Genomic DNA, 26,210 nt, shown 5'->3' with positions numbered 1-26,210 from the left:
GAGACTATAGACATTAAATCCATATCCTACACAGTATGGACATTAAAACCAAATCATAGACATCAAATCCACATCATAGACATCAAATCCACATCATAGACATCAGAGAGAGTATAGAAATAATATCCACATCATACACAGTGTAGACATTAAATCCACATCATAGACATTATAGACATCATAGACATTAAATCCACATCATAGACATAGTAGACATTAAATCCATTTCATAGACAGTATAGACATTAAATCCACATCCTAGACGTCACAGAGAGTATAGATATTAAATCCACATCATACACAGTGAAGACATTAAATCCACATCATAGACATTTTATCTACATTATCAACATTCATTCCACATCAAAGACATCATAGAAATTAAATGCACATCACAGATATCATAGACATTAAATCCACATCATAGACAGTATAGACATTAAATCCACATCATAGACTTTAAATCCACATCATAGACATCATAGACATTAAACCCACATCATAGACATCATAGACATCACAGATATTAAATCCACATCATAGGTATCTTAGAAATTTAATCCCCAGCATAGATAGTTGTCCTGGGGTACTATGCAAAAATGTGTATTCTATCACCATCTGTTGAAATGTGGGAGGGGTGGTGATCCTTATCTCTGTGGGAGATATCCTCTGCTAATGTGCCATCTGACAAATGAGGGGGATGATCATCGTTATCTTTTCACAACCCATCCTTCCTCCAGAAGATATATTCTGTTAATGGGCCATTAAGTCCTATTGTGTGACTGATAAGATTACACCATCCCATTGGGAGATGCCCCAGCCAGGGGCAGGAGACACACCTTTCCTACCCAGATAAAAAACTGGGGTTTGGGACACGAAGGCAGTCCTTTCCACTGGATCCCAGAGGGAAGTTGGACCTTTTTTTTCCACATCATCATCGCTGGATCTTCGGAGGAAAACTGCACCTTCTACAGGAGCACTGCTTCAACTGAATCACATCTTTCATCCAGGAGGACTGCAACAACCATTTATACGGACTGCTACCAACACCCTGACTGACAGGGTGTCAGGTTGTATTTCTGACTTTGTCGGTGGTTTTTTCTTTTCTATTATTGCATGTATTTTATTTTTTCTCTTTTCTCCTATTAAATTGTATTACTGACTTGGAGTCTCGCACTGGTTTTGCTTTCAAACCAGCACAGGATGGCAGAGGGCCAAGGTTTGTACGTGGAGGGACTGGCTGTGCCCTGCCCCTGCCCCAGCAGCCTGGCCTCGGGAATTTGCTCAGCACATCTTTCCTCTGCCTTCCATGGCCAGGGCTATGGCTGCCCGTGCTCGGGGACAGAAGGGTGGGTGGCCCTGCTGGCTCGTCACCCGGTGCTGCTCCAAGCTGGGCCCAACTCCTGTGTCCCCTCTGTTCTCTAGGAAATGCCCCACGCCGGGCTGCGATGGGTCAGGCCATGTGACGGGGAGGTTCACAGCCCATTACTGCCTCTCAGGGTGCCCGCTGGCAGAGAAGAACCAGGGCAGGCTGAAGGCCGACTTGTCTGACACCGAGGCCTCGACTCGCAAGAGGAGCCCAATGGGTTTCCCTCAGCGAAAGAAATCTCGGCACCACGGGAGGTAGGGGCACGGCCGGCGAGCCCCGTGCGGGGAGGGCCCCTGTGCTGCCACTGCCCGCCCTGGCAGGGGTCACCAGGGGTGCTGGTTTTGCACGGCCTGGTTTTGGTAGCAGGGCGGCCACAGAGGTGGCTTCTGTGAGAAGCTGCTGGAAGCTTTCCACCATGTCTGGCAGAGCCAAACCCTGATGGCTCTGAAGATGGACATGCCACGGGCCAAGGCTGGGCCAATTAGGGATCATGTAACACCTCTGTTATAAAAGGTTTAAGAAGAAAATGAAACAAAGGAGAGCATGCACAGTTTTAATTCCAGCTAGAGAAGAGGAGAAGGAGGTGAAAACATGTGAAGGAAAAAATATGGGGACACCAAGGTCAGTGAAGAAGGAGGGGGAGGAGGTGCTCCAGGTGCCAGAGCTGAGATTCCTCTGCAGGCCATGGTATGGACCATGGTGAAAGAGTTGTACCCCTGCAGCCCCTGGAGATCCACAGGGGATGCAGAGATCCACCCACAGCCCATGGGGATCCATAGGGGATGCAAAGATCCACAGGGGATTCAGAGATCCAGAGGGGATGCAGAGATCCACAGGGGATGCATAGATCCCCCCACAGCCCATGGGATCCACAGGGATGCATAGATCCCCCCACAGCCCATGGGATCCACAGGGGATGCAGGGATCCACCCACAGCCTGTGGGGGAGATGTCCATGCCGGAGTGGGTGGATACCTGGAGGAGGCTGTGACCCAGTGGGAGCCCCGGTGGAGAGAGAAGGTCCCTGGTTTCAGGCTGGAGCAGCCTGTCCTTTGAGGACTCCACCCCATGGATGAGTGACCCACGCTGCAGCAGTTTTGGGAGGACTGTGTGCCCGTGGGAGGGACTCACATTGCAGCAGTTTTGGGCAGACTGCTGCTTGTGAGATTGGAGCAACGCCGGAGAAGTTCACGGAGAACTGTCTCTCCCATGGGACAGACCCCATGATCTCACAGGGCAAGGACTCCTCTCCCTGAGCAGTGGAAGAAAACCTTGGGTGACAAACTGACCAAACCCCCACACCCTGTCTCCCTGTGCTGTCAGTGGAAAGGAGGGAGGGGCTGGGGGGAAGAAAAGGTGTTTTGAAGGGCTCATTTTATTTCTCAATATCCTCCTCTGATTTTGTTGGTGATAAACTAACTTTGTACTTCTAAGTTGAGCCTGTTTTGCCCTTGCAGTGTTTTCTCCTAGTCTTTAACTCCTGAACCCTCCATTGAATTGTTTTCTTTCTTCTACATTTGCCCAGTGTCACACCATGCCACCAGGCCACAGAGGCTCCTTGGCCTTGGTCCTGCCAGCTCTGCTGGGCACCTCTCTTGCTTGCAGGGGAGACTGTCTGGGCTGAAGGGGAGCTGGAGCAGAGGGGAGGAGAGGGGAGGAGAGGGGAGGAGAGGGCTTTCCCTCAGCCCGGGCTTCTCTTCTGTTTCTCAAAACAGAGGAATCTCATGTTGCAGAGATAGGCCAAATATCCAGTTTGCTGCAATTTCCCCAGTTGTGGCTGCTTGGCCATGACAGGGAAGAAGGTCTAAAAAGGGAAAGGGGGAAAAGCAGCGCCCAAACTGCGCATCTTTGGAGTGGCAATTCCTCCCGTTCCTTCCTGCTGGTGAGGACGCTTTGCCTCACAGAATGACAGGACAGGGCAGGGGGAAGGGGTCTGTGGACAGGAGTTCTCACTGCCGGGTCACACAGAAAGGGTGGCCCACAGGGCTGTCCAAAGGGGACTCCAGGTGGGACACCCTCCCCCCCAGGTGTGGTGGGCAGTTTCCGTGTGACACAATGTCAGTGCGGTGATGTGACAATGCGGTGATGTGACATCACCGTGATGTAACAATGCTCCATCCCTGGGAGACCTCTGGAGCACGAGGAGTCAGCGTGGGAAGCTCCTTGGAAGGAGCTGTGGAGCACTGCTCAGCATCACAGCACCATGAGAGTTCTTGGAAGGAGCCAGGGATCTCCAGCTCACTGCTGGTGTCCTGCCAAAAGGCAGAGGCACTGCTGAGTGCACTGGGAATTAGGGGAAGGAGAGCAGAGGGCTGATAGAGAGAGATTAGCTGGGGAGCCTGGGGCTCGGGGGTTCTACTCTAGGGCCTAAGGACCTGTGCTCTCCTGCACCTGCTGTGCAGGAGGCTTATGAAGCTACTGCTGAGTGTCTGTGTCTTCCCAGCTCAGCCCCAGAACTTCACCCCTGGAAGACTGAGCCACCAGGCTGATGGATTCTGACCTGCTGGACCTCCCACTCGGAGTCAAGATACATGTGAAGCCCAAGTCCAAGACTGTCTTCTGCAGGGGAAAGCTGGGGGAAACGGTAAAGGAAGTAAAAGAGGGGAGAAAAGCTCTCCTCTTTCATGGGGTCCCCATCAAGCACAGTTCTTGTGGCCACCTCCTCTACAGCAGGAGCTGCAGCCCTACAGTCAGGCAGGGCTGGGCAGCAGAGGGAAACTCCAGGCTCCCTGGAACACAGAGAAGAAGCACTTGTCAGTCTCTTCACTGGTTTCTGGCACTGTGCATGCGTGTGGCCAGGTCCTGCCTGCAGCAGGCAGCTCTGTTTGTCCAGGTGCCAGGGCAATGAGCCCCTCCAGCTCATCCTGCCATCTCGAGCACACTCTGGTGCACCTTTGAGGAAAACTCCAACCTTCTCCTGCTTATTCTGTTGGCATATTTGGAAGAGTTTGGGGTTCTCTGCTTGGGGAATGCATGCACTGTCCTCCTCCTGCTCCTCCAGCTTGCACTGCAAGGCAGAGTCTTGCTGGAGACAAAGGCAGAGGCAGCTGACACAGCCCTTGGGCCTGCCTAAACTGAGGAGACTTGTTTTGTCCATTCTCCACTGGCTGTATTTCAAGCACTGGGCTTCATACTCTGGGAAATGTCTCTTACAGCTTAACGGGCCATGTCCTTCTTTCAACCTGGATGATCCCTACATCCACAACCCTGCACCACCAGTGCAATACAACCGCCTTCATGACCCTCACCTTCGGGACTACCACAAGCGCAAGGACATCCTGCGGATGCTGAAGAGACGGGGCGTCATCACCCTTGACAAAAAGGTAGGTTTGGGTGTTGGGCTGATCTAGAACAGCCCTCTTCAAGCACGGCTCCCACAGCCCTTGCTGCAGCCGCCTGCAGGGCCATGCGCTTGTGTCCCTGGGAGCAGAAGCAGAGCCAACATCCCCCTGGCAAGTCCCGGTGCTGCCCTTCTCAGCCTGCCCCACGCTGCCTGTTCAGCCCTGGCTAAGAGGACATCAGTGGCCCCAACACTGGGATATGGGGAGAGGGCTTGGAGGCAGCTCCCCTCCTGCTGGGGTCAGGCTGTTTTGGGGAAGGCCGTCCGTGTGGCTTGACAGGCTTTGGGGGATTCTGCTGTCGTCCTTCCATAGGTGGTTTGCACTCTGAAGGAGTTCAATGACTACAGGCACTACTTGACCAGGATCAAGCTGCAGTTACAGAAGATCTTGAGGCAGCAAGAGGTAGGCAAAGCGTTGTGTCCAGGGCCACAGGACTGTGCAGGGCTGTGCTGCTGGGCCGGGTGCTGTGGTGGGGAAAGGACTCTGCAGCTGGGAGCTGAGCCAGCGCAGGGCGCTGAGCTGGGCACGGGCAGCAGGGCCATGTGCAGGCACACGCGGTGCTGAGGGAAGCCCTTCTCTCCTGCCCTCGTGGCCTGGCTGAAGCTGAGTGCTGGCCTTGGCCTGCGGGAATCCTCAGCACGCAGGGGCCGAGCAACATGACCCACAGCCTGGTGTCACCTTTCAGGAAGGGCTTCTGCCACTTCAGGCCAAATTAAAGGATGGTCCCAAACTGCCAGGAACCACTGACGCTGACACTTCCTGCCGGCGGAAGCAGCGGCCACAGCCTCAGAAACCTTCTTGCTCACATGCACAGAAGAGCAAAAAGACCCCCCTGAAATCAGAGAGATTAAGAAGAGGGAAAATAGCTTCAGACAAGGGCCAAACCTACTCCAGAGCTGAGCTGGGCACTGCTGCTGGTTCCCAGAGGAAGCCCGACAACACTGCTGACGGCCTCTTTAAACCTGTCCTTGAGCAGCTGACCGCAGCAGAAGCCCAGAAGCTCCAAGAGCTGGTTGAGACCATTGTGTACAAAGTGTTTGTGAGGCTGAAGGTTCCCCGGAACCAGCGTGTCAACTTTTTAAGGAATGCTGCCCAGGGGATCAGAGGAAGTGTTTTCAGCAGCTGCGAGAGAACAGAGCCTGCAAAGACACTTCTAGACCACCGTCAGGAAATAGAAATGGTGGCCAGAGAGCTTCTAGCAATGGTGTTGGAGAGCCTGGGGGACTGTCTGGAGCCCAAAGCTTCTAAGCCAAGGAGGGCAGCCAGGCAGAAGGAGCAGCCTGTTGATGGAGAAGCCACCCAAGCAGACGTATCCAAGGAAGCTGAAGCAGCCTCCTCAGACAGAGCACATTTACACACTTGCCTTGACAATCTCACCATCCAGGTTGTTAAGAATGTTTGCTGCCTCTTGAAATCCATGGTAGCTTCTCAGTTTGAAGGAGACTCCAGCTGTGAGTACACCCAAATCCCAGAGTTTTCCAAGGGTAAGGTCTCCAACAGACAGATGCAGCCAGGAACCTCTGGAGCATCTGAAGGACAGAGCCAGGACGCAAGCACAGGAGGAAAGCTGCCTGCCTTAGGACCACAGCTCCAAGAAGGGACTGGCTATGCCAAAATCATGGAGTCCGAGTACCCTGCAATGGTGAAGGAGAACTTGGTGAGAGAAAGGAACCCAGCAACCTCAGGCAACACTTTGGACATAAGGACCATGGCAGATCGGATTGTTCACTCTGTATTAGTATGGGTTGTTTGGCGTAGGCCTGCACTGACCCCCAGACAGAATTTTCAGTGACCTGTCCCAAACCCAGCCACATCCCAAGGTGGAGAGGAGAGCTGTCCTGATAAGGACACTCTCCCCTCCGTGGAACCACAGTTTTCCCAACAGCCAGTCCCTCCAGAGGGTCCCCAGCCCCCTGCCCAGGCCAGAGCACAGCACAGATCAGTGAACCCAAAGCTGGTCTGAGGCGAGCGAGGTGTGTGGCAGGAGAGCTGGAGAGCCTCTAAATGGCAACGCCCAACCCTTGTTCCATCAATAAAGAGTTTACTCCTAGGGCCTTGCTTGTGCTTCCTCCAAACCAGGCCAAACTGCATCCATGCATTTTCCCTGTTGCCCCATATCTTCCCCCCAGATCTCCTCCCACAGCCTGCCCATGACCCCCCCCGGAACGTCTACCCTCCTATATCTCCCACCCAGGACTCTGTACCATCCATATGCCTCTCATATATCCCCTCCCAGCCCCTCCAGGACTCCCTGAAACCCCTCAGCTCCCTGTGCCCCTTCATATCTCCCCTCCAAGACACTCCCAGGACCCTGTACTCCCTGTATTCCCCCCATTTCTTCTCTCATATCCCCACTCAGGACTCAGCTTCATTGATCCCTTCATATTCCCCCCATATCTCCCCCTATATCCCCTACCAGACCTCTCCAGGACCCCCTCAGTCCCCTCCAGATACTGCCAGATTCCCCTAGCCCTGGCCCAGGACCACCCCAGGACCACTTGTGCCTGATGGTGGAGGGCCACTGCCCCCATATCCCCCCACAGAGCCCCCAGCATCCTCCCCAGCTCCCCCCCAGCAGTGGAGTGCCACCCATAGAGGACAAGGGTGTGGGAGGGTGATGGAAGACCATGGAATAGCTGGTGCTGGGCAGGGGGGTTTCTCCTCCCCCAAGCTCCAAGCACTCCCAAGGGCCTCCCCTCACAGCAGGAACTGGAACAGCTCTGAGGAGAAAATGTCCTCGGATGTGTGGCCTGGGGAGGGGACCCCACAATCAGGAGGTCCCCAAAATCAGGAAGGGAGCCTGCACCCTAGGAAGATGGGATTCCCTAAAGCCCCCACTCAGATGGCAGGAGAAAATGGCTTCAGCTGTGTGGCCTGGGGGGGACCCAGGAGGGGCCCCAAAATCAGCTCACCCAGGCCCCTCCCCACTTTCAGAGATATAGAACAAGTCACCCACAAGCTGCCCAAGCCCTCCTATATCTCCCCTGTTCCAAATTTCCTCCAGCCTCCCCAGATTTCCTGAAGATCTCCCAGCCCATTTAGCCCCCACAAAGCTCCCCAGACCTCCCCCCAGATGCCCTGAAGCTCCTCCCCATTTCCAAACAAATAGAGTCAGTTGTCTCCCAGCCCCTCAAAACCTCCCAACCATCCGTCCCCAAATTCCTCCAGCACCTCCAACCCCCCAGCCACCCTCGGTCCTGTAGAACCCCAAAACCTTCGCTAAACCCCCCCAGAGCCCCCCTCAGGGCTCCTCCTGACCTCCAATCATGTAGAGCTGCCAATCCCAGACCCCCAAATGCCACCATATCCCCCTGTCCTGGTTTAGGCCAAATTTGGGGGAAAACCTCCAGAAGGAGCCCCCAGACAGCAAACCCCACGACTCCTCCCCCCCACCCCACCGGGTTTGGGAAGAATTTCCTCAGAGAAGAGTGGGAGAAAAAACCTGTTTATTTAACAAGCAAGACACTCCCCAGCACAGGGAAAAAAGACAACACCAGCTGACAAAAAAACCTCTTTCACCGTTCTGAAGGGATGACAAACTCAGTCTCTCTGGCGAGTGGTCGCCCAGTTATCAGTCTCTGGCGCTGGAGAATGACAGCTGCAGGTGACAGAGTGTAGACTCCCAGTGTTTCTTGGGGTTTCCCAGGTCCCCGTCCAGAACAGGTTCAGATGGTATCCAAGAGAGGGAGAGGAAAGGGTGGAAAAAAAAAACCAGTCCAGGGAAAAAGTTGGACTGCCTAGCTGAACTAACTAATAAGCAAAAGCAAGGGCAAAGCGAAGGAAAGAAAAAGAGGCAGAAGAGAGCAAGCAGGCAAGTAAGCAAGCAAGCAAACAAGCCGAGCTTAAACCTCTCCTAAACATAGACCATGGGGGAGGTGAGCCGGCTGATAACAAGACCAAACAAAGCTTCACTCTCAGAGTCAGTCCTGGAAGCACAGGACATAATACCAAACATAATCAGAACACACGATTGGAGATACAAACACCATAACATCACCCTAGGACACCCCCCCATTCTGAATTTCCCCCAACTCCCCCAAACTCCCTAGGCCCCCAGGTCCTGTAGCAGCCCCAAATCCCCCTAGGATTCACCCAGGATTCACAAGCCCCCTCCCCACCTCCAAACGCATAGAGCCACTCATCCACCAGCAAAGCAAGGGTTAGGGGGTCTCTGGGGAGGTTTTGGTGGTCTGGGGGAGTGTCACGATCTGCTATTAATGCAGAGCGGGGGTCGTGATGGTTCTTTTCATCTTAAAGGTGCAAACAGGCAAAATGCAGGGGACAAAATCGGTATATTCAACAGCAGAAAATCAGTTTATTCAACAACAGCAATGCATTTCATCAAATGCCAACAATTCAGTTACGGTAAAGGGGAGAGGTATAGGAAACAAAGTATAGGGAAAGGGGAAGGAAAGAAGGGGATGGGAAAATAGCTACCAACAGACGAGACGGGCGTCCTCACGGGTCATCCTATAGACGAGTCTTCGTCCGTGGGGAGATCTCAGGGGTCTTCTCCAGGGGGTAGACGGGTCTTCATCAGTGGAGAGATCTCAAAGGGTCTTTTCCAGAGGGTTGCTCTTTTATAGTTCTTCTCCAAAGCGAGTGGCCTCTGGCCAAGAGGTGGGAAGATTTATGGACCATTGTGTGGTGCTGCAGGAGACAGGTACGGACAAGCAGTCCTCAGTTGGTACAACACAACCTCTGGTTGGTGCCATGACAGCACAGTCCAGTGAACACAATACACCAACACACAGTCACAAGCATCCACCTTGGCCAGGCCAGTAAACCATTGCTCAGAGTCAGCCTGGGTGGGGTCCTCGAGGTCTCCTTGCGACGGTCGGGAGGCAAAATCGAGGGAAACTTCCAACCGACCCTTACACCACCCCATGACTCACCATCGTCGTCAAGAGCACCCTTTGTAGAGTTGTGGTGAAGTCTTCAGTTGCGGTGTCTTCAAGACTCGTCCAAGTTGGTAGAATATCCCGGAAAACAGAGAGAAGAAAGTAGGAAAAAGATAAGGGTAAGGACAAGGGAAAAAAGAAAAAAGGAAAACAAAGCAAATCAATTATATTCAATTTTTGATTGTTAAGAATTTTAAACAATTTGTTTCATTATTTAATTTTTCAATTATTGATTAGAAATAAATCAATTTTTCATTACAAAGAAAGCAAATTTTTGATTAAAGAATTTTAATTATCATTAAAAGATCATCAATTTTAGTTAAAAGTCATATTTTATCCTATTTAAAACCTTGTGTCAATAGCCCTAGGGATGTCAACAGTAACCGATCTGGATACATCTATCACAGATGCCAATTGTGCTAACCGTTTCATTGTTCTCCAACTCATAATGTATAGGATTGCCGATAAAACAAAACCAATTAAAACCAAAATCAAGAGAACTATGATGGGATGACACAATTTGTTCAGGACACCTGTAGCAGTAGGTGACCACCCAAATAGAGTATCCCACCACCTGTGTTCAGCATCTGTCTTTACCCTTTCCAAAACATGATGTATTTTTTCCACATTTTGATGAACAGCTATTAGAGTTCTCTGTCCGTTTTTCTTGATCCTCTCCAAAATTTCGATCAGATCTTGGTGGAGCAACAATTGCTTCACCAGAGAGAGGTTCATTCCAATTGGCGTGGGCAATAGATGATGGATCAGTGTGTAATTTGACTGCAAAAGATGGTAAGAAGTATCTGGGGCTACATAGGAAAAATCACATCCTGAAATCCTAGTAAAGTTACAGACACAAAAGTTTGAATGATTTTTAGTATTCACTACTAAATTTTCTATAAAAACACTATCACAAGCTCTTCTAAAGCATGCACATCCATTGCTTACATATACCAGTACTGTTTCAGGAATCTCGTTTGGATGAATTTCAAAATTGCAAACATTCTGTTCTGTATCCAAGCAAATATCTTGAGCTCTGATTGCATTACTTTCACAGATAAACCCTTGTTGTTCCCGGACAATGCAAGTTTCCAAATTGACAGTTTGCCACTTCCCACCAATTTGACGGGCCCATTCCCTGTGCTCGAAAGGATAGAGAATAGCTCTGTCATGATTCAACCCTAATGCAATGATGGGGAATATTGAATGCACTGAAGCAGTGGGAAAAGGGCCTTAAAGCAGCAATCGACTGCATCCACAACTGGGCCTGGATACAGCTGAGAGCCAGAGAGATGTTATTTTGTCTTTACCTTTTCCCAATTTGGCAATATGTTTGATATTGCAGGGGCTGTTGTAATTTGGCTACATCTCCAGCTGTGGTAGCCAATTTATTCATTAGTACTTCTGAATCGATGCTATTCAAAATTCCCAATCCTGTTCCCACAGCACCGGTTATGTCTCTTGCCATTCGTTTTTTAGAAGGATTCCGTTTTCGCAACCAGCTTGTCCGTCCCTCAAAAGAAGTCTGCAGAAAGGGTGAACAAGCTGGCTGAACTTCTGAGACATTATTTTGCATATGAAATAATATTTGTTGTTGGCCAGGTTTTCTAATTACATATGGTCCAAATTGAAAAATCGTAGGACTCAACATAACTGGTGGTTGGGTGGTAGGTGTTACAACATTAACATCAAGTTCCCCCCAGTATTTTGAATTGTTTTTACCACACATGATTTTATAGGAAAATTGTACAGCAGTTAAGTTTAGCCAACAGTCCTGATTTTGGATTCTACAATGTAAGGTCTGGCCATGGGGTCCTATGCCATAACCGTAGGCAGGTTCAGTGAGGGATCCAGCCACTAATTTACAAGTTATTGTGACATCATCACCTTGTGTCACCATGAAAGGAGGAAAAACCTTGTTTTTGTCATCCAATACTAAGGGGGTGCTTCTTCACGTCCCTCGGTGTTCTTCTGTGAAAAGTAAACACAACAGAGTCTGCCTCCAGGAGGCAGGAGATTAAAATGATGGAACTAACCAATATGTAGCGTGGACTGGAATTCTGTTCACTTCCCAGTCATTTTGCTGCTGAAAAGGAAGCCAGTCTGTACCTCCTTTAAACACAGCATAGGAGTCAGTGTAGATGTAAACAAGAGAGATATTCTGTACCTCAAGTTGGAAAACACTCCAAACAACTGTCAGCTCACCGGTCTGAGAGCTGCCTTCTCCCTCAGTAATAAATCGTTCAGCAGCAGAAGTGGGGAGGGCTACTGCCCTGTATTTCCCCACCTTTCCCTCTCGTTTGGCAGAAGCATCAGTGAACCAAGAATTTGCTGATTGTTCAGGGGAGAAAGGAGTGGCTACTTTAATTACCAAGGCAGGTTTGTCATGGCTATTTACCAAGCTCTCAGTTTCTTGTATTGCCAGATTTTTTACAGCTCTTTCTGTTACTGAGAAAATGTTACAGTAATGTTCTATCTGAGCATACCACTTCCCAACTGAGGATCTCTGGGCCACCCCATGAGGTGGAGGGGTCTCAATAGTGACTGTGATGTATTTTCTCCAGAACACTAATAATTCTAGAGCCTGTTGGAACTCTTTCCTGGATTCAGGCAATTTAATTTGATTCAGGGAGGTTAGAGTATCAGGTGGAATACATGTCATACCTCCTTTCCACCAAATTCCCAAAAACTTCACCTCCTGAGAAGGTTTTTGAAATTTCTCTGAGGAAATTTGTAAGTCAAGGCTTTCCAGATGGGAGATTATTTCTTGCTGGGTATCCCCCACTACTTCTATTTCATCTCCCCCCACCAGAATATCATCAATGTATTGATAGACAGCTGTATCGTCAGGTTTGGGTATCTTTTCTAATTCCTGGGCTAAAGTGTGGTGGGCCAAAGTGGGGGAATGTTCAGACCCTTGGGAAAGCCCAGTGCAGGTGTACTGCTTTGGCTCAACTCCCAGAGCCTGTGGAGGAGATTGATTTGGTACATTGTTCAGAACTTGTGGAGAAGTTTGCTCTGGTACACTGCCCAGAACCTGTGGAGAAGCTTGCTCGGGGGGTGCATCACTGATATAATCATATTCTATTTTAATCACAGGTTTCAAGTTGGGGCAATAGTGTTGCCCACAATTTTTCATCAAAATTAGGTCTTTTTGAGAGTATATTGGATTAATGTGAACAGCTTCCTTATCCTGCATTTCTTTTATTGTTATATCCTGTGATGAATTTTTGTCCCATTCTTCTCTTAAGGCAGCTTTTAACAAATTATTTTCATCTCGCAACAAATGGTTCTCATTCCTTTCTTGATCTAATTGTTTTTGCAGAATTTGAACAAGATTTTGTAGAGTGTCTATAATTGTTCTTTCCTCACTTCTTTGCTCAGAGCGAGGTTCTATAGCTGCCGTAAGACAAGCTCCCAAAACTGAGCAGAGCATGGTTTTATTTTTGCCCAGTTTGAACTTTGATTCATGTTGCAAAGAACATATTCTATCAATCACATTCTCCAGATTAAACCAGTTATTGTTTGCCCATTCCTCCACACCTTGGGACGGTCTGGCGCCATACTTAGCTAATAGAGCATAAAATGCAGCTTTTCTGTTATAGTGGAATTCTCAGTCATTTTGTGAAGGGATAAGTAAAAACCACAACAGGGAGGTCTATTGCTTACGTTACCACACACAACAAAACAGTTTCGCTGTGTGCCCCCCTTCGCTTCCCTGTGTGGGTGAAGAGACCAAACGACTTGGGAGGCACTCCTCAGTTACAGAACACCAGGTTGTCTCTTCACTACACCAAGTAGTCAAACATCATAAAAAACAACAACAACAACAACAACAACAACAACAACAACAACAACAACAACAACAACAACAACAACAGTGTCCCGCCTTTTGCACCAGTAGATGTTTCGTGAAATTCTGATGACAGAGCCCTCAAGCGAGTCTGGGGATGCTCCACACCAAAGTGTCTGCAGTCTGCGGGAAATCAGAAAAACCCTCCTTGCTTTCTACACAGGCTCACCCTTTCAAGGTGGCCAGCTAGGTGCGGCTGGAGTAAGACTTCCTTCCCCTGATACAGACTACACACAACCTTGCATCCCTTCTGTCTGCCAGAAAATCCTGTCTGTGACCCCAGTTTAATGTCACAATCTGCTATTAATGCAGAGCGGGGGTCGTGATGGTTCTTTTCATCTTAAAGGTGCAAACAGGCAAAATGCAGGGGACAAAATCGGTATATTCAACAGCAGAAAATCAGTTTATTGAACAACAGCAATGCATTTCATCAAATGCCAACAATTCACTTACGGGAAAGGGGAGAGGTATAGGACACAAAGTATAGGGAAAGGGGTAGGAAAGGAAGGGATGGGAAAATAGCTACCAACAGACGAGACGGGCGTCCTCACGGGTCATCCTATAGACGAGTCTTCATCTGTGGGGAGATCTCAGGGGTCTTCTCCAGGGGGTAGACGGGTCTTCATCAGTGGAGAGATCTCAAAGGGTCTTTTCCAGAGGGTCGCTCTTTATAGTTCTTCTCCAAAGCAAGTGGCCTCTGGCCAAGAGGTGGGAAGATTTATGGACCATTGTGTGGTGCTGCAGGAGACAGGTACGGTCAAGCAGTCCTCAGTTGGTACAACACAAACTCTGGTTGGTGCCATGACAGCACAGTCCAGTGAACACAATACACCAACACACAGTCACAAGCATCCACCTTGGCCAGGCCAGTAAACCATTGCTCAGAGTCAGCCTGGGTGGGGTCCTCGAGGTCTCCTTGCGACGGTCGGGAGGCAAAATTGAGGGGAACTTCGGACCGACCCTTACAGGGACGTGACACAGGAGTTTGGGGAGCTCTAATTTGCTTTAAGTCCACTCTGGGTGGAGAAGTTAATATTCAAAACTTTTAAATCTTTGTTCTTCTTCCCTGAGAAGAAGTCCATGTTCATTAGTAAAACTTCCTAAACTCAATTAATTGATTCAGCTAATTGCAATGATCATGGACCGTGCATCTTATAGAGGGCACAGACTAAGGGGGAGACATGGATAGGTACATCAGGAAGTCCCAAGTACCATCTGTAAAAACAAAGTTCGCACTTTAGAATTTTTAAAAATTTCATAAGGGATCAAAAAGGACAAATATCTAGCGCTGGGGTGTTTTTGGCAATCGGCCAAAGAACACACCTTAACTTAAAATAGTGTCCTCTATATACTGTTACATTGCTGGGGGCACATGTATATTCATGAGTTTATATATAATTCAAACATTCTTTTGAGTTTTTGATGTTCCAGCAATTCTTTTGTTTAGTTTTCACTTCTGACTTGTCTGCATGACATTCTGCAGATTAGGTCAATATATTCTATTTCTTCTTGGGTCTCCGTCCTGTTGTTTCACACTCCTTGACAACGAGGAACTAATAAATTCTTCTCTCATGCTCTGCTTTCTGTCACTGTTATTGCTTGGAGAGGCCAGCCTGCAGATGTGACAAACAACAGAATTGTTTTATACCATTCTCCGAGTTAGCTACATAAAAGAATTTTAATGTTACATAGTGTCTATTTTAACCTTTTGCTAAAGTCTACTATACAATATATATATCACACTACTATTTATATGAACTATATGGTGCATACATAAAGTGACTATTTATGCTATACTAAAAGCAGTTAAAAGTAAGTAAAAATGGTACCATGTCAAAAATACTGGTTTTGGTATATGGTACAAAATATGGTGATTAATAACAACATGCAAAACCTAATACATGAATGCAAAAGCCATTATTATATTGTCATTTGTAACACCATCCAAGTACCTCAGCCAAGGGGGAAAGTGAATGCGGAGAAAGGAAGGCGACTTGCTCCAACTAACTGAGAGACCCTGTTGGACAAAATATCGCCTCATCTCTCACAGTCCTGTTATAAATTTACTCACCACAATTGGGCAGGTCAATCAATAAGGCAATTTATTAATTGGTTGATAAGGAACGGGCAAGCAGTGCTGGGGAGGTGGGGAGTCTGCGCTCCGCCAACACGTCCGTCCTAGCCCTGGGCCCTGCCCCTTTTTATCAGCAGTTTCTGGCGGGGTCGTGTCGTGCTCACTGTGCTGGGTACAAGCCCGAGCAAGCCTGAGCATGCTGGTTACCATTCAAGTAGCAGTAGCTACAAGTGCTCACCAGGTCTGGGCAAGGCTCAAACATGTTGCAGGTTACACTCCTAGCAAGCAGGTAACAGCAGTGACAAGTCTGTTCATGTCCACACAAGCCCGCGTTTCTTTATACATAAAAAGTGGATACAATTCATAATTACAGTGACAAAAGAAAAACAATACATAAAAACAAAAAGCCAACCATTTACAGCAAAGTGATTTAAACAAATGTAATGAAATCATTAGATTTTTCTGTGTCTCATATCCATGTTTTACTTTGGATTCAGTATTCTTGTTTCTATTAATCCCATGGTGTATTTTCACAATGACACGAATCACTGTGTAACATCTCAGAGTCCATAAAGTCTTTGTTCTTCTTCCCAAAGTCCAGGAGTTTAGCACGAACGTGGCTGAGGAGCAATCCATGTCAATTAGTAAAGCTTACCACAAATATCAGTTGATTTAGCTAGTTGTAATGATCACGAATCGTGTGTTTTAAAGAGGTTACACACTAAGGGGGACATGGATAGACGGATCGAGATGTCCCGAGTACCTTCCAATCACCTCAGCCAAGGGGAAAGGGAATGTTATAAATGAGAAACAAAAGTCTTGATATTCAGCAACATTTAGATTGCTTTATTTGATATAGACAGAGCAAGCAGCACACTGGGGAACGTGAGGGGTCATTGCCCACACCACGCCCCAGTGAACCCCAGCCCACAGCCTCTTCTTATACTATGGTTTCCCACTGTAATCAATAATTTTTCTTTTTTTAGCTGTCACATTTTTGACAGGTAAGCAGTGGTGGTCAAATAAACATCCTTATCCCAATTCACAAAATCTCTGCGATAGGCAGTTTCACAAATAACCATCTGGTCTTTGTAGATAACCACCAGCAAAGTTCTGGAAGTCTGGTCCTTGAGATAGGAAGCATTGATCAGACAAAGGCAGGAAGGGCTATTGGGAAGTAGTCTGATTTTGCAAGCTGGTAGTATATGCAACATATTTGGAAAACATAACCTAACATAACATAATATAATAAAATATAACATAATATAACGTAAGATAACATAAGAAGGTGATTTTAAACAGAATGATTTTATCATATAATTTCCTTTATCTAGTGTCCATGCTTCACTTCAGAGCTTAGTATTCTGGTTTATACAAACCCCAATGCTTCTGTGATTAACACGAATCTTTTCACAATTATCACAGGAATGAGGAGGAAATGCGGCCGGGAAATGAGGAGAAAAGAAGGCTACTTGCTCCAAAGAATTGAGAGAGAGCCCGCTGGACACAAGCCTGATGGACTCTCTCCCTTTGCTCGAATCAAGGGATTTTTACAGGACTCCTCTGCCTCCTTTATGGACACGAACCTCTAGCGATGTGAAGTTTACCCTCTGGGGATGGGCGTGGGGGCGCTGGAGCTCCTCTACCTGGGCAGGGGGGAGAACAAACCAGTACAAACCAGTGCAGAGTGGGGCAGCTGGGCAGAATTCAGAGTCACAAGGGGGCACTGGGAGCGAGGCAGGGCAGGGGCGGGAGTGATCGGCGAGGGGAGGGCGGGGAGAAGCTCCCGCCTCGGCCGAACCCCCCTCAGGGATTGACAATGGGGGGGCGGCTCCCGCCCAAACCGTGGGCGGGAAAAGCGCCCTCAGGGATTGGCTGGGCGGGACGGGGGCGGGGCGGGAGCAGTTCCCGCCTCAGCCAAACCCCCCTCAGCTGGGGGATACTCAGGATAGCACGAAAAACCATCAAAACCCCTTTGACATGACAACAAAACTGACCAACATTTAATACATTTTAATAAGTATAAAGTATTAGAGGCTATATTTTACTTACATTTCAACAATGGAGGGTTGAAAAGGAAGATTGTGCACTAAAATGTGGAAAAACCAAGAAAACCTCCAAACTCCTTTATGAAACCCTCGAAATTAAGTAAATTTGAGTAGAAGCATAATAAAGATGGATAAATCTTGATCAGTTAAAGCCACAGTTAACATATAATTAAAAAACTGAGAGGTACAAAATGGGGCTTGGGGTGTTAAAACACCTCAAGAAAGAACCAAAGAGCCCCAAGCGCCACATTCCCCTCATGCCTGGGCTGGCTGTCCCACAGCTCAAGGACAAGAGTCCTCCAGTAGCTCAGAGTAGCAGCAGCCCTCCTACTGATGCAGAGCCTGTGGAGAAAGTGGTCAGTGGCCCAAATGTGTGCTTTGGAGATCAGAGTTGGGTTCCTAAATGCTGTCAGAGCTCTCTCTAATAGAGCTGTGGTGGCTGAGGGATGTACGTGGGAAGGGTTTGCCTGCCATGAACTGGACTTGTTGATCATCTGAGCTGTGTTCAGGGCCAGTCTGGGAGCCTGTTCCTTTCCCCTTGCCCAAGGGCAGAGTGTTGGTGAGGGCTGGAGTTGGAGGCTGTGTCTGCCCCGACAGCCGGTACCGTGGGGCTGTGGATGCTCCTGCCAGCGTGGGCTTGTCTGAGCCGGGCCTTGTGCCTCTTCCAGGTGTCCCTGCTGCAGTCACAGCTGGCCCAGGACTGACAGCACCGGCAGAACTACACTGAGAGCTGTGCAGGGAGCAGGCAGGAGCTGTCAGACCTTCACCAGGGGCTCTCCTGCTCCTCTGCAGCTGTGCTCAAAGAACCCAGAGCTGCTCTGGTGGAACAGAGACTTGAAGCTGCATTGGTCTCTGAACCTGAACTTGGCAGTGACATCCTTGGGCCATCAGTCACTGCAGAGACAGGCCCTGGAGAAGGCAGGTGCAGCTCTTCTCTTCCCCGGAGGATTTGTGCCCTGCTCAGAAGCCAATTCCTGTCATCTGGGGCACAGAGATCCTCCCTAGGACTCAGACGAGTGCTATCGAAGATGAGGGTAAAAGACACGTGCCAAAGCTTTTCCAAGCAGACCCATTTGGTTCTTGAAGGTCTGTTCCTAGTGAGCTATCTTGGATGTAAGCAGCAAGACTTCTGCCTAGAAGACCTAGTGATATATTACCAAACAGAGGGCAGAGAAAAAAGTGCACTCGTGGCTGTCTCAGGATTCTTCATCTATTTGATGGGCCTTAAACACTGCAGCTCTTGCCATTTCTCTATAGGAATTTCAAGAGCCCGTGAAACACCATTTTTCTTACTCATGTGACTGTTTAAACACAAAGCCTTCCTTTCCATGAAAATTTGTCAGGACCAAGAACCTTCTTACGCTTTGTCTTACACACCCCATTTGTCAGGGAAGACAGAAGAATTCCTGTGACTCAGGAACCAAGCACATCCCTAAAGAGCATGTGGGTCTTCAGAATGCTGAGCCTTAAAACTGATGTGGTCTGGACCAGCGACTTGGAACTCATGGTATGAGCCGGGTCCCTGCCCAGCTGCCCAGCACGGCTGTGGGGACACGGGGGAGGCAGGGCAGGTGCCAGGGCCAGGAGGGAGCTGGGATGGAGGGAGAGCCAGGGAGGGCCATTCCACCAGCCCCTGGAATGATGGGCTTTGGATCCTGGCAACCATCAACAGCTCCTTGGGGTTTGGACCCTGGAGCTATCACAGCTGTGAACATTGGGGCTCAGACCTCCTGAAGGCCGATGGCAATTTGCTTGTCTGCTATTGCCAACGGCCTTTGGAGACTGGGGTTTAGTCCCTGAAAAGACCATGAGCCTTTGGGCACTGGGCTTTAGACCCTTCAAAGGCTATGGACCTTTGGACACTGGCATTTGGTCAGTGTTCGTGCAAAAGGGGCAGATGGAGCCCTGGCAGGTGAGTGAAAAATCCACTGCTCTCCTTGTCACAGGCCCAGTAGGGGCCTGGCTTGGCCTGGGCTGTGCTTCAGGGAATGGTTCCCTTTGGGAATAGCAAGGCATTAACAGTTGGCTGTTCCAGAGCTGGCAGCAGCTTTGGTGCTTGCTGTGAGGACAGGCCTGGGAGGGAATGGAGGGCTCCTGGCCATCCCAGAGCACAGCCACATCTCCTGCTCTGTCCTTGTCCCACTGGAGGCCATGGGCACAAACAATGGAGCAGCTTTTCATTGCCTTCCCTTCAGCCCAATTTACAGCCCAGCCTCCATGCTTCCCAGAGACAAGAATGGGTTTCTCCCTGACATCTCCAAGATGATCCCCAGAGGCCCAGAGGAGGCCACAGGGAAAATAGGAAGATGCTCCAAGGGCTGGAGCACCTGTGCCATGGGAAAAGAATGCAAGAGTTGGGGTTGTCCAGCCTGGAGAAGGTTCCAGGGTGATCTTAGAGCCCCTTCCAGTGCATGAAGGGGCTGCAAGAGAGCTGGAGAGGGACTTAAGGCAGGGTCCTGCAGGGACAGGTCAAGTGACAATGGCGTCCTACTTAGACAAGGCAGGGATGGATGGGACCTTGGGAGGAGATTCTGGCTATAAATGTCCTTAGGCCCTGGCACAGGTTGCCCAGAGAAGCTGTGCTTGCCCCTGGGTCCCTGGGAGTCTTCAAGGCAAGGCTGGATGGGGCTCTGGGCAACTCCCCTTCTGGTGGTCTTAGAAGTGATGACACACCTTCCAGCATGTTTGTTTGTGCTGCTGTCAACTACTGGGCTGGAAATATTGGCAAGGAGGGGAGGAGGAGCTCAGCTGGAATTGCTGAGCTCTGGGACAGGCTGGGAAGCTCTTAGAGGTGACTGCCTCAGGGGCAACCATGAAGTCTGAGTGTGCTCTTCCCTGTGCTCTTCCAGGGCACTGGAGGCCTTTCTCACCAGGGATGTTCCTCCAGAGGCCCTGAGGTGAGCAAACTGTGCTGAGCTGGCTGGGATTTTGAAACTGCTTCTCCATGAATGGACACTGGTTCTTGTGAGATCAGAAGAGGCATCTCAGTGGTACTTTGTAATAGGAACAGAATACCTGACCAACAGCTGGATGTGGGCTTTCAGGTGCTGTTAGACGAAAGTGACAGCATGGCCAATTCCATCATCTGCACTGACCGTCCTGGGAACACGCTCTCAACTCGGACACCACTGATGAACAGCGACCCTTGGAATTGGTTCAGGAAACCACAGACAATTGTGGGCACTTGCCACAATATTTTGAGCAAATGGCAGTGAAATGTCTACTAGAAGAAATCAGAAGGCGAGTGTTTTCTCCTCCAACTCTTGAGATCCAGAGGCAATGTGCTTCCAGGCCTGGGAGTTCAGAGGGGTCCTGGGTGAAGAAATCCCGTGCCCTCCCAAGCATAGAACTCAGTGTGGCTCTTAAGCATCATCCTGCCTGGATTTTTCCTTCTCTACTGTGACTCCCAAGGCTGTCTGGGAGATGCAGGGGAATCATGGAAGACAAGACTCCTTCTTCTCACCATGCTGCTTCCCTGAATTGTGTTCTTTGTGTGCCCCTGCCCAGCCACTGCTTCTCCCTGAAGGAAAGCAAAATCCTGCCTTCCTTTGCCTTTGCCTCTGGAGGATTTCCTTGGGAGGGAAAGAGCAAGGTCTTCCTTAGCCCACTGTGCCCTGCTCCATCCTGCAGTGCTGAAAATGGGATCAGTGTCCCCTCAGGCCTCTTCGTTCTTCTGACTGAGCCTTGTCTCTGCAGTGACTGTGCAAACATGGAGAAGCCCAAAGAAATGCTGCAGCAATGCACTGGAATCCCGGAGCCAGGAGCCTCGAGTCTGCGTCAGAAGAGCACCAAGGAGCAGAAGGAAGCGTCAGCCGAGGCAGAAAAGGCAGAGCAGAAGGACAGGATGGAGGTTGGGTTTGGAAATGAGACTGGTTCTCCATTGAAAACTTGTCTTGCTCTGCACACTGGGACACTGCTGTGCACACCTGGCTCAAGATGGCCCATGCATTTCTTAGCCAGGGATATGCAGGTTCATTGGCAACGTTGTATATGCTTCTGCAAAATGTGTTTCTTTGGGCAGCCACAGAGCCTCGAGAACAGGGATTGGAGCTGGGGAAGGGTCTGGAGCCCAGGTGTGATGAGGAATGGCTGAGGGAGGTCTCCTGTCCGTCAGTCCTTGTGACTGAGTCATCAGAGAGGGGACGGTGACACCTCCTTTCTAAAAGCCAGTGCTGTTGTCTTTTCAGCTTGGGGGTTGTGGGAGGGATGAAGCTACAGATTTTTAAGCGAGGAGCTTGCCTGGAACTTCATCTTGAAGGTTTTTCCTCCCCTCCTCAGGCAAGTGAGCGTGAAAGGCACCATGCAGAGATGCTGCAGCAATGGGAAAAAGAGAAGGCAGAGAGAGAGCAGGAGCACCAGAAGGTGCTGCTTGAGATGAGGCAGAAAGTTGCCACCCTGCAGGCCCAACAAGAAGAGGAATGTACTAGATTTGAAACTGCCAAGCAAGAGGTAATGATTGTGAAAGGAGAACTGGTGTGATTTTTTGCAAGGCTGGAGCTGTGGGAGATGGCAGGATATGGGGCTGTGTGGAGCATGCCCACCGTGTGTTCTCCATGGAATTTGGGATGGTGAAAGGTGAACGGGGCTGTCTTTGGCACCAGGAATGATCCCACTCATAGGAAGCCAGGCAGACACATCATCTTTCAGCTGAGATTTGTGTGCTGCTCTTGTGCTCTGTTTTCCTAAGACGTACCTCAGAGTATCTTCACTGTTCTCTTCCTGCCCCCTTTTGGTGTGTACTGGCAGGTGTTCATAGCCAAAGGGAGTTTAGAGGACTTCTCTTTTGTGGGCATGGGGAGGGTGCAGCAGGAATGCTGAGACAAAAGAGAACAATCTTTTTAAAGCCTCGTCTGGAGTATTTTTGAAGAGTAACCCAGAGATGTCTTCTGGGCAGGGTTTCCAGTCCCTTCCTGGGAAGCTGTGGCTCCCCCGGGGCAGACAGTGGCCCAGGGGAGCAGCAGCCGAGTGCTCTGAGAGCGCTCTGAGAGCCCATCAGTCTCTGCCTCTTGCCACACAGATGGTGCAGGGCAAGTGTGAAGCCCTCTGCTCTTTCCTTCTGTGCAGGTGCTGCTGGAAGAGCAGAATGAGAGGAAGGCTTTATCAGAGGCACTGCTCCAGACTCGGGGAGAGCTCAGCCGAGGCTGCCAGCAGGTGCAGCAGCTCAGGCAGGAGGTGAAAGAGCAGCAAGAGAAGGAGCAGGTAAGTGTGAGTAGGCAGGGCAGAGAGGGCAGGCCAGTGACAAGGGCACAAAAGGCAGCTCTGGGACTGAGGAGGCAAGGGCTGCTTCAGGCCCTGGGAGCCCTTCAGAGCCTGCTAAGCTCCAGAGCTCAGCCCCAGGAAGGAAGGCTTGCAGAGGAGACACAATTGGGTAGAGAGGCCAAAAGAAGAAGCTGAAGGAATGGGATTTGGAGACAGCATGTGCGAAAAGCTGAGGCTGAGGACAGCTCCCAGGAAGTTGCTCTGCATTTTGTTGCCAGACCATCAAGGCAGAGCTGCAAGCTGAGCTGCAGGAAGCTCAGAGCGAAATCCAGGCAGCACAAAGGAGGCACCAGGAAGAGCTACAAGGCATCACGGAGGAAATTAATCTCCTCCTTGAGCAGAGGGAGGCTCTACAAAAGCAGGTGAGCAAAACAGCAGTGGCACCACAGTCATCCAGGGAGGGATCTGTGGCCTTCTTGCTTTTCCATGGCAGAGCAGCAGCTGATGGGATGATCCCTGGGGCTGCCTGCTCCTGTGCTCTCCATGGCAGCTGCTCTGAAGGACACTCAGTGCTCTGCTGAATCTCAGCTGCTGCCCTGGACAGCTGGGCTAGTGCTCTGAGCTGTTGGCCAGCAACCATCAGCATGGATTCCTGCTGGCCTCTTCTTGCTAGCCTTGGTTTGGGAGGTGCATTTTCAGGTGCCCTTGGTGGGCCACATGGAAACTGAAACAAGTTGTCCATGTCCATTATGAATCTGGTGCTGTCAGGAAGGGGAGAAAAGGAAAGTTGTCCTTTACCTTTCCTCGCAGCCTCTGCTGGGGCTGACAGTGACAAGCTGTGGCTGTGGCCTCTGACTGCTTTGTTCTGTTTGACTGGAGGTGGGAGAGTTGACATCTCAGCTGGCAGCCTCCCGAGAGTCGCAGGAAGCGATTGTCCAGAGAGCACAGGATCAGTCAAAGCAGAGACTGTTGGAGGTTGAACACGTCCAGAAGAAGCTGGAGGAGGCAGAAAATAAGAATAAGGCGCTGCAAGTGTACCTGCAGAACCTGGGGATTGTATGGAGTCAATGGGAAGAAGTGGTACAGTAAAATTCAGAATTGCAGGCTTCTGTGAATGTCCTAGAGAGGGCAAAAGCCAGGTAAATGAAAGCCTGTGGGACTCGGCATTGTGGTGAATGGATTCCCTCTTTACCATCTTTGGTGCTGCATGTTCTAAGAGTTTATAAAATGTGATACCATGTAGTAATGAGTTGCATGCTTTCTTTCCAGGCTGATTGTATCTCGGGACGAAAAGAACCTGTGCCTCAGAACACTGGAAGAAACGAATCTGGAAGTGAACAATCACGTGTCTCAGTTTCATTCTGCTCTTCAGGAGGAAAATGAGCAGCTCCGTTGTGAGCATAGAAGAGAACTGCAGGAGCTCAACACCCAGGTAAGCTGTGCACTCGCATCCTCTTCTCCATGGACACACAACACCATCTTTAGCTTGGAGGTCCCAACCTCTTGTCCCTCCCAGTAGCACCCACTGCTGCCTTGTTCTGCCCAGGGCTGCTGCTGCACCCTGAGGTTAAGGCTGGATCTGGTGTGTGCTGCTTTTGTTTTCTCCCATTCTCACCCGGGTCCCAGCAGGAAATCTGAGAGGAGAAGCTGCAGCAGACTCCTTTGGAGCTTCTCTGTCCCTGTGTTAGCAGAGTTGTCCCAGATGGAGCTGGTGCCTGTGCTGGGCACTGAGCAGTGTGGGGACACAGCCGTGGCTATGGCAGGCTGGGCAGGACACTTCCACTGCAGCCACTTCAGGCAGTGTTCAGAGCTGCAGCCTCAAGGGTGTCCATTGTCTCCCTTTCCCTGTTTTCTCCACGTTTGTCTCCACTGAAATCCTTGGTTCTGCACCTTCTATTTCCTGCATGTTTTTTGCCTGAATTCCTTTCTCCTTCATTGCTCTCCCTCCTGCCCACTCTGCTGCCTCAGGAGCAGCCCTGGCCCTGAGGCTCTGTGCATCCATCTTCCAGACCTGGGCCCTGCTGGAGGCAGTGATGGAGAAGGCAGCTCGCCAGGACACTCAGGAGAAGCAGCTGGAAAGTGAGATGTCTGAACTGTGTGTGAGGCTCCAGGGCTCTGAGGAAAGAGCAGAGGCCATGGTCACACAGTGTAAGGCCATGGAGCTGGAGCTGAGGAAGACACAGGCTCAGAGAGACCAACTAAATGCCCGCCATCAGGAGCTGCTGAAACTATTGGATGAAAAGGAGGAAGGTAAAGCTTCTCTTCCAACCATGCACTTCCCCACCCTGTCCCCCCGGTGCAGATTTCTGATCCCGTGCACATGAAAAGGGCAGTGCCCACACAGGGCAGAGGGGAAAAAACAGCCAGCGGGATATTTATCCATTGTAGTGCCAGTGAAAGATTTTCTCCAGAAAGATGCCGTGGCTGGCAGTGCCATCTGGCTGTGCTATGGCTGATCCCGTGCACACCTGGTGCCTTTCAGGTTGTGTCTGTGCTAAGGAGCTGTAGCTGGATGTCTCAGCTGCATTCCCCCAAACTCCAGGCCCTGCCAGAGCCTCCAGGCTATGGATCCCTCTGGAGCAGGGCTGCACAGGCATCCCTGCTCCTTTGTCTCTCTTGGATTGCTCACTCTGCACAAGTCCAAGAGCAAACACACTTTCCTATTTCTCTGAACCTTGCCCCATTCGTCCCTGCTTTTTTTCTTTGCCTGGAGGTTTCCTTCATTTCTGACAGCTTTTTATCCCTTGAAGGCTTAGGGCCTGGCCAACACAGGTAAACAGAGAAGGCAGTGCTGTTGTCTCTGCAGGATGCACTTCAGTCTGCCTTTGCTTTGCTCTTCCCCTTCTCCTTTCCCTTTGCTTTGCTCTTCCCCTTCTCCTTTCCCTTCTGTGCTGCAGCAATATGGAGGGAAGAACAGCAGGAGACTTCTCTAGAAGTTGCCCTGAAGGAAGAGGCTGAGACTCTTCGTCAGGTGGTGGCATCTCTGCAGAGGGAATTGGAGAGGCTGGAGAAGGAAAGGAAGGATGTGCTGGTGAGATTGGCAGATGCCACAAAGGGCCATTTCCTAGCTATGATTGGACCTTGTGTTAATAGTTCAAAGGAGCACCTTTTTCCAGTTTAACTTTTCGAATTCCAATCTTCTGAATAAGGAGGAAAAGGTGCTGCAGTCATGTCAAAGCCACACAGTGCTGAGGTTGCTGATTGTCCTCCATCATGGAGTTCTGTGCTCTAGAAGCTTTAGTTCTCCATATCCACACTGTCTCCATTGACATTGCATGGGTTGGGCAAATCCTCGTGTGCTGAGCCATGTTCAGATTTCTAAATATCTGGAGCTGGAAGGAGGGCTGAGAAGACCAAGTTTGCTGTTAATAGCAAGGTGTTTGGCCTTGGCCATCTGAGAACAGCCAGTGGGGAGAGAAGAGAGGA

The 26,210-nt window shown here is 49.8% G+C and overlaps 2 protein-coding genes across 2 annotated transcripts; both read left to right on the top strand.

Annotated features, from left to right (window-relative positions):
- The first annotated feature begins 3,856 nt into the window (after window positions 1-3,856).
- LOC148221782 (uncharacterized) lies at window positions 3,857-6,501 on the top strand. Its single transcript, XM_088174765.1, has 4 exons — window positions 3,857-4,003; window positions 4,491-4,691; window positions 5,022-5,111; window positions 5,395-6,501. The coding sequence occupies exons 1-4, from the start codon at window positions 3,857-3,859 to the stop codon at window positions 6,499-6,501; spliced, it is 1,545 nt and encodes a 514-aa protein (XP_088030891.1).
- An 11,275-nt stretch (window positions 6,502-17,776) lies between these two features.
- Window positions 17,777-24,167, top strand: LOC148221781 (uncharacterized). Its single transcript, XM_088175213.1, has 8 exons — window positions 17,777-17,941; window positions 18,133-18,185; window positions 20,435-20,482; window positions 21,282-21,435; window positions 21,864-22,034; window positions 22,650-22,784; window positions 23,063-23,206; window positions 24,054-24,167. Exons 1-8 carry the CDS (start codon window positions 17,777-17,779, stop codon window positions 24,165-24,167), a joined length of 984 nt encoding a protein of 327 aa, XP_088031339.1.
- Window positions 24,168-26,210: the final 2,043 nt, after the last annotated feature.

The sequence above is a fragment of the Sturnus vulgaris genome, chromosome 17 (assembly GCF_052056855.1).
Source record: "Sturnus vulgaris isolate bStuVul1 chromosome 17, bStuVul1.hap1, whole genome shotgun sequence".
NCBI lineage: Eukaryota > Metazoa > Chordata > Aves > Passeriformes > Sturnidae > Sturnus > Sturnus vulgaris.
This window is presented reverse-complemented; position numbering and strand designations above follow the sequence as displayed.

Coding starts and splice junctions, on each gene's coding strand:
- LOC148221782 (XM_088174765.1), top strand. CDS start 3,857: ATGGATTCTGACCTGCTGGACCTCCCACTCGGAGTCAAGATACATGTG. Junction 4,692..5,021: donor TCATCACCCTTGACAAAAAG/GTAGGTTTGGGT, acceptor GTCCTTCCATAG/GTGGTTTGCACTCTGAAGGA. Junction 5,112..5,394: donor AGATCTTGAGGCAGCAAGAG/GTAGGCAAAGCG, acceptor GTCACCTTTCAG/GAAGGGCTTCTGCCACTTCA.
- LOC148221781 (XM_088175213.1), top strand. CDS start 17,777: ATGGGGCTTGGGGTGTTAAAACACCTCAAGAAAGAACCAAAGAGCCCC. Junction 18,186..20,434: donor TGTGTCTGCCCCGACAGCCG/GTACCGTGGGGC, acceptor GTGCTCTTCCAG/GGCACTGGAGGCCTTTCTCA. Junction 23,207..24,053: donor GGGAGGCTCTACAAAAGCAG/GTGAGCAAAACA, acceptor CTTTCTTTCCAG/GCTGATTGTATCTCGGGACG.